Consider the following 12,825-nt stretch of genomic DNA (forward strand, 5'->3'; position numbering starts at 1 on the left):
TGTAAATATACATGAATACATTAATGTTCTAACACAATAACAGCATTGCATTTTAAACTTTTCAGATCTAAGAATACACAGGCAATTTAAAATTTCCACAATAAATACTCAGTTTGCTAAAATCTTCATTTTATATTCAGGAATAAAGACAAATGTAAATTCAAAGCAACAGCTCAACCAAAAAGCTACTTCCATAAAACATAAATCTAACAGGTCATGTCTGGTCAGAACCATTACATTAAGTGTAAGAATAGAAAAACTTATGTAAATTCCTCACATGCTAAGCACATAATACAAAGAAGGCAAATGAAAATGTCTACTCTTCAATATTATTTTGTCAAGAATTTTTAGTAGGTGGTCATTTATGTTAAGAATAATTTTAACTGAACTTTAAGCAGTTAGATGTTAGAGATCTAGTAATAGTTAAGATCCTCTATGCAGTCAGTTCCTCTAGAATCAATTATCTACAATGCATTCCTCTTTCTAGAGAATGAATTGATCCATTTCAAAAGCTGTCCAGATGCAGTCTTGCCTTCATTTATTCATTCCTCTTGACTAACATATATTAGACCAGCTGAAGTCAGATTATTTGAAGCCAAATTCTGAGTGTACTTATTCCTAAGCCTTTTATAGATGGAAAGTCTATGTCCTCCATGTTCCCCATGCTAGGACATCCTGGCAGATATAGGGCCAACAGGCTGTAACATCATCTGTATGGATTTCCCATGCTGCAAAACACAGGCCAGCAGAGCTTCCAGGTTTCCTAAGTAGGATGCAATAAAAAGGGATGTGGATAGAAGATCTGGAATTTTGGTATCTCAGGAATGCAAATATACATCGTTAGCAATTTCTCTGTAGGAAGAAACAATGTAGATTTCAATCCTCAGAAATTTGATCAAGAGAAAAAGGAACTCCTCAAATCTTTTTTGTTGATTTCAAATGACTTTTTAGATTAAACTGGCACATATTTTGAAAACACTTGGAAATGTTAATAACTTTCTTCCCAAACAGCCTCTGCCTATGGTTAAAAAAAAAAGCAGTTATCCAAAGCATTACAGATTGAGCATAGCCTAGGTTAGGCCACAGAATAAAAGCCAGAGAAAACTTAAAAAGTTAGAAATCACTGATCCATGGCCCACTTATTGGATTACTTTACTATCTGTAGTATTTCCAGAAAAAAAAAAAACCTCCCCATCTGTAAAAGATTACCCATATTGTAGCTTTGCTAGGTTTGGTTTATATGCCACTTTGTAACTCAGCTACTCCAAGACAATTTCTTAGTTCTGCTGCCTTCTTCTCCAGCTGCTGAATGTTCCAGTGCCATTGTCTTTTATTTGAATGGAGTTTGTTCAGTTGGCAATGCAAACGCTTTAGAATAGCATCATATCTTTTATTCTGTACCTAATAAAATAGAATAACATTCACTTCAAAATTTCTTTCAAGTAAAACTACTCAAAGAGCTGGGTTCAGCTCACCTAATTTTGTCTACGTATAGATTCAGACATTTGACTAAGTCATTCTGTGTTCACTTTACAGATACTGAGGAGATAGGAAGACATCCAGAAAGCCATTCATGTGATGCATTACAGATACCTGCTTTAGGTCAATATGAATCATGCTTCTCTTTTCCACTTGGGAAGAAAGACTCTGTCCCACTGAGAGTGTAAGTAAGTGGCGAGTTCATTGCGGTTATCTCCTCTGCAGATGTCTAAAATTTAACAAAGTAAATTTCACCCAAAGAGTCAGCATCTCAGCTGTGCTGGCACTTTGTTATGGAAGATTTCAGGCTCCAGAGTGAAAGGTGAGAAACTAAGAAATTTTCAGCCTTTGACAAGTGTGTTTCTGTATAAATTAGAACACAAATGAGGCTAAATGACTGTAGTAGCCTCTTCATTGCTGCACTGCGCTTAAAAGTTATGCTTTTCCTAGAAAGGTAGTACTATGGCAATGCAGTACTGTACAAACTTTGCCCTCATTGCTACCTTATTTGGAGAAGAATGGCTGCTACAATCGTCTGAAGATTTGCATTGTGAAGTAAAAAAGCATGAAATATTCATTGTCATAAAAATGGAAATAATAGGTATTCCCTTAATAAAAATGTAGGCTTACTTATCTCAGTTTGTGTGGCATATATGTAGTAATGTGTAATCCCTCTGTGTCAGCTTATTGAAATATTATTACACTTCACCTAATACATGACGGTGTGCTCAGGACTACAGCATTGCCAATGATTTCCTGGGAGTCTCGTTGACTAAATTTCCTGTATAACTTCCTCACTAAGGTTTTATAAATTACACTGCCTTCTTTTACTGGTGATGGGTTGTGTTTATTCACGTTGCCTGTCTTTCCTTTATAATCCTTCACAACTTTTTGAGGGATGCTGTCAGATTCATTCATCTGAATGAGTGCTTGCAGGATCTGAACTTCACTAGGACTGTGCTGTATGACACTGAAACATCTATGATGAATATTATCTTTTTTAGAAATGTGTTTCTAGCACCGTGGAACCATCTGGCACATCTGCTAAGGTAGGAAGCACTAACATGCTTATCGGACAAATGGGAGAGGGAACATTGCTCTTTTTACTGGTTCATGTGTACATGTAAGGTAACTATTAGAAAAAATTGCCTGGGCACTTGTGGAATCCCCAGCCCAGCAGTTCTTCAAGGACAGGACAGACAAACATCTATGAAGAATAATACAGCCACATACTGATCTTGGGGAAAGAGGGTAGCAAGAGAACAGAGTCTTTTCAGCTTTCTTTTTGTTATTATTTTTATATTACAATCCAATTTATTTTATTTTTTGTTGCCTTGAATTAGTCTTTATGACTGAAGCCTTCTCCCTGCATAGGTAGGGACATAATTTAGTGGCAAACCTGTCAGTGTTACATTTACAGTTGGACTTGGTGGTCTTAAACGTCTTTTCCAACCTAAACAATTCTGTGATTCTGTAACAATCTTGACCTATTGCTCACACTTCTGTCCAACGCTGCAAACGGACTCTGCTCTTCAAGAGATGGGTGTTGGGACTGGTGCTCAGGAAATGGAGTGGGACAAGGTCTACAAGCTGCCTTAAAACTCCATCAGTACCCTGCCTTATGAGAAGCATCCCAGTTACGAATTAATTGTAATGTTTGTTAATTAGCAATCACTGACTTTCCTTGGAAAAAAAGTAAAAACTTAGGCAGAAATTTCCTTGCAGAAGAACATTTAAACAATAATGTTTTAACTTTAAAGAATTCAGCTGCTCTAGGAAGGCATTATGAATTACATTCCTGCACAATGCTCTTAGAGAAACCTCTGTGGGAAACCTGAAATAACACTGAGGCAAACTGGGAGCACCAGGGCTGTGACAATCAATCCATTCTGTCTGACTGCCAGTTTAGCCATTAACAAGGCTTAAACAGAAATTCTGTAGGCATTTAAGCACAGGGGCAGAATTAGATGAGTACTTACCATCATTGCTGAATCAAGACTCCAGAGTCCTACAGCAGCAACAAAGTCATTAATGAGACACAATGATTTGCCTGTATCTGGAGACTCAGAAACCTAGGAGCTCGCATACTCTTTGCAAACTTTGAATCATAGAATAGTTTGGACTGGAAGAGACCCTTAAATGTCATCTAGTCCAATTTTCCAGTCCTTCTTCACAGGGCTTCCCCTAAAAAATTCATCACCCAGCCTGTATTGGTACTGGGGACTGCCTCAACCCAGATGCATGACCTTGCACTTGGCCTTGTTCATGAGGTTATAAGGAGGCCATTTACTTTTGGATAATGCTGTGCTTGAAGCTGATAATCCACATAATATGTAAAAAAAACCCCCAAAACTATAATGGATGCTGAGGTCTTAAGTTGGGGTCAGTCTGCAGGTTAAGACACTTGGCTTTAGAGGAGTATGTGACCTACATGTCTACTTTCCTGTTTTGATCAATAGAAGTGTAGCCAATGCATACTATAAAGTCTAAAAAGACTAGATTATGTGGTTCACCTTACTGTAAACACCTACATATGGCAAACTGAATTGATCTCTGGAATATATCAACTGGACTGACTACACCTCCAGTGATTATAATGGGAATAACTCTGACTCACATGTAGCCACTTGCATTCAAGCAACCACATTCAGGTGCTGGGAGCCTGTAGCTGGATCCCACCACTGCATCTCAATGGAACTTCATCCGTGTGCCTAGTACCTTGCTTTATTCCCATGCTTGGCTTGAGTATCCTTTCCTGAGTTGTGATGAAGAGTGCTGGGTATTAATATCTCTGCTTGTCCGTTGTCAGTTTTTATATTAAAAAACGTTTTGCTTTCCAGAGACCTCTTAATAGAATATGATATCCTGAAAAATTCCAATTTTAATCCTGCTTCCTTCTGAGACAAAGAGATTGTATAATCCAAACAACTGAAGAACAGATTAACCTTCACTATTTAATTAAACTGATTCAGATAGCAGACCAGAATATTATTTTATGTTGTTTAATATTACTTTCGGTTTAGATAACTTTCTTAGGAGGATGTTACCTTGATAATAAATTATTTTCTTAGGTGCTGAATAGCATAAACCTATTCTAAAGTGGCTGTGCCTTACTTATCAGTTTAAAAATTCTCTGCTCTTCCTTATCAAATGAAAAATAATTTCTTTTTTGTCCCTCATTTTAAAATGGGCAATAGAGCTAACCTTAGATCTGTTTATCCTTATATTATCAAGATTCGGTCATTAAATATTGTGGCATTTATTTATTATAACTAACAAGATAAATGATGTGAAACTTTCAAACTATGAACTATCTAGACATACAAAAGTGTCCTAGTAAGGAACAAAATATGAAATATAGTTCAACTATTTAAAAAGAGAGGAGTTTAACTATTTATCAGAATTTTATCTTGGCAGCTAATTAGGAGCAGCTGTGTTATGCCTAATTTAATGTCAGCTCAAATTAGGGAGATTCATAGGAAGTCCATTTCCTTGGTGCAGTTACCACTGAAGAGTTATCAGGAACCATGAGACAAGTAATGAATAATCAAGTCAGCAGTGAAACTTAGAGTATTTCAGAAGTATTACAGAAATGATAAACTATGCATTTTGCTTTACTACCATACAATGACCTCCTCCTTTTTAGAATATCATTCCAAAAGTTCACAGCTGAACTCCTTCTTAAAAGACTCAAGAAAAAATGCTCTTAACTTCAATTTTTCTCATGATAGCAATTAAGTTCTGAATTTTAGAAACTGTTGGTATCAAGAATTTAAGACAGCATTGTTCCTGTATATACCTGAATAATGTACAATGGTGTATAAAATACTTCAAACTTTATTTGCATTATCTACCCTCTGTCAGCAGAAGTATAATTATATTTTATTCAAATGACTCACCTCAATTTCTTTTCTAAGCTTAGAATGCATTTTTTTCTCTTCTTCTAGCAAATCTGTTTTCTTACCGATGAACTCTTTCAGTGTTGTGATTTCTGTTTTTAGAAGTGTAATTTCTTCCTGCATATGTAGAAATATATAGAAATCTCCTCCTCAGAAAGTTGCACAATACATCTATTAAACCTATTTAAAATGTGGTATTTTAAGTGTCACTTCATTAATCAAGATGAGATAAAGTTCTATAATAAACTCTTTCATATTAAAATAATAATAATGAAATAATAATTTAAGAATTGTAATTAAAATTAATAAAATAATCTATAAAATATTTTTAGGTACTTAGGAAAGTATGGTCTTAATCTCAAAAATGCTAACAACTACATCAATACAGGAATCTGAACCCATTTTGTTGGTATTAATTTTGCTTAAAATGGAATTTATTGCAAAATCAAATAACATTTAATGCAATATTTGAGATCAATTTTTCTTTCTCACAGGAAAATACAATGTTAATGAGTATTTATTTATCAGTATTTAAAGATTTGCTTATGCAATTGAATTTTCACCAATTTACATTAATAGAGTAACACCAGATTTTCAATAATGCAAGCTGCACCAGCGTTGAAATCTGTGACCTCATTTCAATTTCATACGTGTGTTTGCTCATAAAGTTTTGTGGTGACGAATTCCTACATGGTAGCTTTTAATAAGTATAGCAATTAGAGTCACATAAAAGCAACGTTAGACTAGAATACCAAAACAAGTATATTTTAATCTTTCCTTCCTTCAATCACCCTCTCATCAATTCTGACTTCAGTTGGCAAACAGATCAACTCTAGTTTGTTACCTGAGAACAAAGTTAAAACAATGCTGGACTTTTACATGAACAAATGTAGCAACATGGCAATATTCCACAGAATTCTGAAAATTATACATGTAAATTGATCCAACAACCCAAAGAAGCCTATAAAGAGTTTGGCAGTGATATAGTTTAACTTACAGCTCTGTAATTTTTTTCACATCTGAGTTCATTCACTCACATAGAATGAACCTGACTTTTACCATAACATATAGATAGCAATGGCTGACGATCTTTTTTTATGGCATGCTGAAGTTAAAGCTTCTTCAATTAATCCAGCATTGTAAGTTATCTATATTCCCAGCAGCCAGTCCCTCGTGAACCATAAACTTATTAGACAAAACAAACATATTAGTTAAACTATGTCAGTATTATTTCACTGAAAAGGAAAAGAATCAAAGAGGAAATATAGTACCTGCACTTCTTTTATAACAGATCCTTCTGGATTTTGGAGATCACACATTAACTCCTCTTTCTTTGTCCTTAATTCTTCAACAGCAGCTTTCTTTTTAGCAAGCTCAATCATAATTGGCATTTTACTTTCCATCTCCCAAAAGAGTTGTTTATGAGCCTTTATTTTTTCCCGATATTCATTATTTCTCGCAAATGTAACCTCAAACTCTTCTTGGACTGTTTCTATATCATGCCTCAGCTTTAAATTTTCAGAAAATAGAGCTCTGACCTGGGCCTCCAGATTTTCACAGTGATATTTTGTCACTTCTATGGCATCATCTTGCAGATATATTTCCCTTTCTGTTGTCTTTGTTTCTAACATAACAGAATCCATTTCTTTTTCTAGTTCCTGTAGCTTTGCCTGTAAAATACTTCAGTGTTCACTTTAGAACATTTTTTGAGAGCATACTAGGTATCTAGTTGAACACTGTAATTTATATACATTCAACAGTGTCTGCTTTTTCAGTTGTTTAATGTGACTTGAATGGAAGGTAATTAGAGTTCCACTTCCTAAAATCATCACTTTAGAGTCACAATGTAAGAACATTGTCTAGCACTCCTCCCTTTAGACTGAGTCTAAAGTATGAAATAAAGTACCATTGAAATTTCTTTAAATTCTTTGTATTTGCAAGATACACAGAACCTGACAGATCAAACCCAATACTAATGTTTTTTTAGAGATGTAATCTAGTTAAGTCCAAACCAGACTAAAAATAACTAATGATGTAAAAAATCACAAACCCACTGAAACACATAGATGGGTGTTTGAGATGATGGAGTTTAACTAGCCTGCTCTACTGAAGTTTTTAATTCCACATTCTTCACAGTAGTATTTAAGAACAGGATTAATCCCAATTATTTTAACCCTCTAAGAAATACGCATCTAGTCCTAAACAGGCCTTTACATCATCTCACTGATGAGAAGTGAACAACTCCAGGAAGGAGTACTTCAAACCATCATAAGACGTCTAAGATGGGAGGGCTGAATTAATGCCTCAGAAATGTTTGCCTCTCTCTGTTGACTATTGAGGTTGCCTAGATGACTAATATGGGCTTAACATCTGACTTGTAGGTGATGCAAGCTAGCTATGATGAATCCCATCCAAAATAACAGCTAGCAGTAGTGTATTAAGTCATGATTGATGTCACTTATTATCTTCTTCCTAATGGATGCAATTTAAGCACTATGAAATCTCTTACTCAATGTCTTGAATAGATCAAGACACTGTTAACTGTTAAGAACAGAATTTTTCTGTGTAACTTTTGATTTGGAAATCTTGGGCTGCAGTTTTAGAAGGATTTGTGTCAGTGCCAGTCACTATTTACTGAGGGCAGGAAAGCAATAGAACTTAACAGCAAAGATCTCCAGTTTTGGAAGGAAATTATTGTTTTCCATGTCTTCTGTGACATGTGCACATGGGAACAGATATAAAGATTAAAAAGGATTTCTGCATTCTGCCTCTAGTTTCCTAATTATTTAACATTGCTGTTTTGTTAGCATTGATGTTTGCATGGAATTTCCTGGAGTTTGGGTGTTTTTGAATGGAAAAGCTGCACAAGGAAGAAAATAAATGAGCTCACTTAATTAACTAGGGTTCTAAAGTTCTGTGGCTTGGTTTTTATTTTTAAGCAAATATCATTGTTCAAATTATTTGATCACAAATTAATTGTTGCAGTATCATCAGACTGTATTATGGGATAGTATATCATTATGAGAAAGGTTCTTGCAAGATGTGGCTAGTCAGCTGACAATCCTAAACTATAAAAGTTTTCACTGCTCCTTCAGAGAAGTTGTCTTTGTGCAATATTTCAAATATCAATTATTTCAATTGTAGGGTTATGCACAGATGTTATAATTGGAACTCTTCTATTTCTGTGTACAGTCTCCTGTGCTCAAAAAATGCCTGGATGCTACTGTGTCTTTCCTCAGACTCAAATGTAAGTCTCAATAGAAGCTTGATCTCAAAGGTTAAGTAATAGTTGAAAGCTTAATACTGTGAGAGATCAGAAGAGAAATGATTACAGTCTTCACAAAACCGATATGCGTCCAGTATTCTACAACATATTACTAAATAAGGCCAGTATTCAATGATTACTTAGGACATCCACTTCAAATGTACATGAAAAATTATTTTGTATCAAAAAGATGCAAAGGAAAAAAGCTAGATCTGCTGAAAATCTGCCCCAAAGGATGCTTTTGAAATCCTTTTTATCCATTAATTTCTTAGGAAATCACCAAGAAAACCTCAAAAGGCTCTAATTTTATATTGAGTTTATATATGGGTTTGCTATTTCAGTGGGTTTTGAGCTTTTTCCAAATAAAAATTAAAATCGTCTTCTAAAACCTGCTCTAGTGCAGTCTTAGTTGTGTTGCAGCATTGCAAATAATAATAGACACAAACAGTTTTGTTAAGCCTAAATGCCACACACAGGAGTAGAACAGTTGAACATCTTAATGTAAGCACACAGAAAAAATCAGGTACCATCAGCTTCTCTTGTTATGGGAATTCTTACTCATCGAACAAAAAAAAATTACTTAATTAAACTACTCTGAATAAGGTTATTACCTGCAATTGTAAAAGAACTGTTTTGGTTTTTTCCATCTCTGATGCTTGTGAATGCTGCTGTTCTGCAACTTGTTTTACAACTTCAGTTAATGTTGGAGAATTTTGCTTGGCCATTTTAGGAAAAAGTGCAGAACTGTAAGGACATAAAAGGAAATTAAAGGTTTTATCTTCATTCCATTTAATTCCTAAGTGTTAATGAAAGAGAACAATATTAATGCCTTCCCTCTGGGATCCCAGATCAAGACGTTATTTCATTTGGTTCATTTTTTATTAACAAGTTACTAATGGGTGGATGCTAAAGCAAACAACTGAGAATTAGAGCTCTTTCTTGCAGAATTTTATAACACAAATTGTTGCAATATTCTTCTGGCTTCTCTGCAGGATAGATCCACAGCTAGAGTTGATGATCTCAAAGATCCTTTTCAGCCTAATGATTCTATGATTTAGCTTGTGAGTGCAGTTCTTAAAAGCATCTTAAGAGCATCTCAAATGCATGAGAGCCTGCTCTAATAGTTAGCCTGAATATTTACATTATTGCATACTAGAAGTGCCTGCTATATTTACTATTAAACTACCCTTAGCAGAAGAAAATCCAGAAATTGGGAAAGTTGTCACACTGAAAATCACAAACTAATGTCACTGAAAAGATTATAAAAAATTAGAGTAAGTTCACTAAGAAAATCTGTGTTGTTACACAAGGTGCACCAAACTCTCAGGAAAACACACATCCAAACCCTATTTTCAGGCCCCCATCTATTAAACTATAAATCTATATAAACTGAGATAGGTGATTCTGCCCCTCTATTCCTCTCTTGTGGAGTATTGTGTCCAGTTCTAGAATCCTCAACGTAAGGGGATATGGAGCTGTTGGAATGGGTCCAGAGGAGGGCTACAAAGATCATCAGAGGGCTGGAGTAACTCTCATACAAGGACAGGCTGAGAGAGTTGGGGTTGTTTAGTCTGGAGAAAAGAAGGCTCCAAGGAGACCTTATAGCAACCTTCCAGAAACTGAGAGGGGCTACAAGAAAGCTGGGGAGGGACTGTTTACAAAGGCTTATGGTGATCGGACTATGGGGAATGCATATAAACTGGAGAGGGGCAGATTTAGACTAGACATAAGGAGGAATTTCTTCACCATGAGAGTGGTGAGGCACTGGCACATGTTGCTCACGAAAGTTGTGGCTGCCCCATCCCTGGAGATGTTTAAAGTCAGGTTGGATGGGGCCTTGGGCAGCCTGACCTAGTGGGAGGTGTCCCTGCCCATGGTAGGGGAGTTGGAACTAGATGATCTTTAAGACCATTTCCAACCCTAACTATTCTATTATTCTATATCTATAAATCTGCACTCAAATGATCCACAAACCCCGCCTGAAGCTTTCTGGTATTGACTAAGAAACCACACCTATTGTTCCACAAACAGGGCTGTTCCAGCACTTGTTTTGGCACCTCTCGCTTCTCCTCTCTAACCTCTCTCCCCCGCAGCACCAAGCAGGCCCTTCAAAGGCACTGAAAGGCCGAGGAGAGCAGAGCCAGGCACCTGGGCATGATAACACCCCTGCCTTTTGCTGCCCACCCCCGGCAGGGCTTTAGGGGAGCCGCAGGGAGTGAATGGGGATTGGGAGACAGAGGAGGAAAGGGGAGAGCAGCAACTCCTGTCAGAAGTGGGTGGGTGAGTGCTGGTGGGGCTCACATCCTGGCTCGCCCTGTGGGTGAGGCAGTTCTGCATGGCTTTTTTTTTTTTTCCCTTTCACTTCTAAGTTCCTAATTCAGGGAGGATCCAGGGAACTACAGGCCTGTCAGTCTGACCTCAGTGCCAGGGAAAGTCATGGAGCAGGTGATCTTGAGTGCTATCATGAAGCACATGCAAGAGAACTGCATGATCAGGCCCAGTCAACATGGGTTCACAAAAGGCAGGTCTTGCCAAACTAACCTGATCGCCTTCTATGACAAAGTGACTTGGCTGCTGGATGAGGGAAAGGCTGTGGATGTGGTCTTCCTGGACTTCAGCAAAGCCTTTGACACAGTTTCTCACAGCGTTCTGCTTGAGAAACTGTCAGCCTCTGGCCTGGACAGGCGCACACTCTCCTGGGTGGAAAACTGGTTGGCTGGCCGGGCCCAGAGAGTGGTGGGAAATGGTGTGAAATCCAGCTGGAGGCCAATGACAAGTGGGGTTCCCCAGGGCTCAGTGCTGGGTCCAGCCCTGTTCAATGTCTTTATCAATGACCTGGATGAAGGCATCGAGTGCACCCTTAGCAAGTTTGGGGGTGACACTAAGCTGGGTGGAAGTGCTGATCTGCTGGAGGGTAGGGAGGCTCTACAGCGGGATCTGAACAGGCTAGATCGATGGGCTTAGAGCAGTAGGACGAGGTTTAATAAAAACAAGAGCAGAGTCCTGTACTTGCAACACAACAACCCTGTGCAGTGCTACAGGCTTGGGAAAGAATAGCTGGAAAGCTGCCTGGCAGAGAAGGATCTGAGTATGTTGATTGACAGATGACTGAACATGAGCCAGCAGTGTGCCCAGGTGGCCAGCAAGGCCAGTAACATCTTGGCTTGTATCAGAAACAGCATGGCCAGCAGGTCCAGGGAAGTGATACTGACCCTGTACTCAGCATTGGTGAGGCTGTACCTCAAATACTGTGTTCAGGTTTTGGCCCCTCACTACAAGAAAGAGATTGATGTCCTGGAAAGTGTCCAGAGAAGAGCAACAAAGCTAGTGAAGGGGCTGGAGAACAGGCCTTATGAGGAACGGCTGAGAGAGCTGGGGTTGTTTAGCCTGGAGAAGGGGAGGCTGAGGGGAGACCTCATTGCTCTCTGTAACTACCTGAAAGGAGGTTGTAGAGAGGAGGGTGCTGGCCTCTTCTCCCAAGTGACAGGGGACAGGATAAGAGGGAATGGCCTCAAGCTCCGCCAGGGAAGGTTTAGGCTGGACATTAGGAAAAAATTTTTCACAGAAAGGGTCATTGGGCACTGGAACAGGCTGCCCAGGGAGGTGGTTGGGTCACCTTCCCTGGAGGTGTTTAAGGCACGGGTGGACGAGGTGCTAAGGGGCATGGTTTAGTGTTTGATAGGAATGGTTGGACTCGATGATCCAGTGGGTCTCTTCCAACCTGGTTATTCTATGATTCTATGATTCTTCTTCATTGTGAGGGTGGTGAGGCACTGGCACAAGTTGCTCTGAGAAGCTGTGGCTGCCTCATCCCTGGAGGTGTTCAGGGCCAGGTAGGATGGGGCTTTGAACAATCTGATCCAGAGAGGCTGGAACTGAATGATCTTTAAGGTCCCTTCCAACCCAAAGCATTCTATGACTCTATGATTTTCAGTCATCATTTATTAGTGTTTGATCTGGGCTGCAGAGAACGTAAGTTTTGCTGAGCACCGTGGGGTTATGAGGAAGAAGCGTGACCCAGTTCCTCCTGCCCTGTTTTGTAGCCACGAACTTGTCTCATACCAGCTCATATTCCTCTTGCCTCTGGGTTAGGAATTTTAACCCGGAATACCACAATTTTTATGATTTAATTGCTCATCCCCATGTACAATCTGCTTATTTAATCTCTTAAAGCTGGAACAG

The 12,825-nt window shown here is 38.2% G+C and overlaps 1 protein-coding gene across 1 annotated transcript; it reads right to left on the reverse strand.

Moving 5' to 3' along the window:
* Positions 1-1,236: 1,236 nt before the first annotated feature.
* On the reverse strand, positions 1,237-9,368 carry CCDC122 (coiled-coil domain containing 122). Its single transcript, XM_069850002.1, has 4 exons — positions 9,255-9,368; positions 6,650-7,048; positions 5,379-5,495; positions 1,237-1,401 (listed from the first exon to the last, which is right to left on the reverse strand). Exons 1-4 carry the CDS (start codon positions 9,366-9,368, stop codon positions 1,237-1,239), a joined length of 795 nt encoding a protein of 264 aa, XP_069706103.1.
* Positions 9,369-12,825: the final 3,457 nt, after the last annotated feature.

The sequence above is a fragment of the Phaenicophaeus curvirostris genome, chromosome 1, assembly GCF_032191515.1.
Source record: "Phaenicophaeus curvirostris isolate KB17595 chromosome 1, BPBGC_Pcur_1.0, whole genome shotgun sequence".
In the NCBI taxonomy this organism is placed as follows: domain Eukaryota; kingdom Metazoa; phylum Chordata; class Aves; order Cuculiformes; family Cuculidae; genus Phaenicophaeus; species Phaenicophaeus curvirostris.

Excerpts from the sequence above, each read along its gene's own strand:
- CCDC122 (XM_069850002.1), bottom strand. The coding sequence starts at position 9,368 with ATGGCCAAGCAAAATTCTCCAACATTAACTGAAGTTGTAAAACAAGTT. Across the intron at positions 7,049-9,254 it reads CAGTTCTTTTACAATTGCAG|GCAAAGCTACAGGAACTAGA; the intron begins GTAATAACCTTA and ends AGTATTTTACAG. Across the intron at positions 5,496-6,649 it reads CTGTTATAAAAGAAGTGCAG|GAAGAAATTACACTTCTAAA; the intron begins GTACTATATTTC and ends CTACATATGCAG.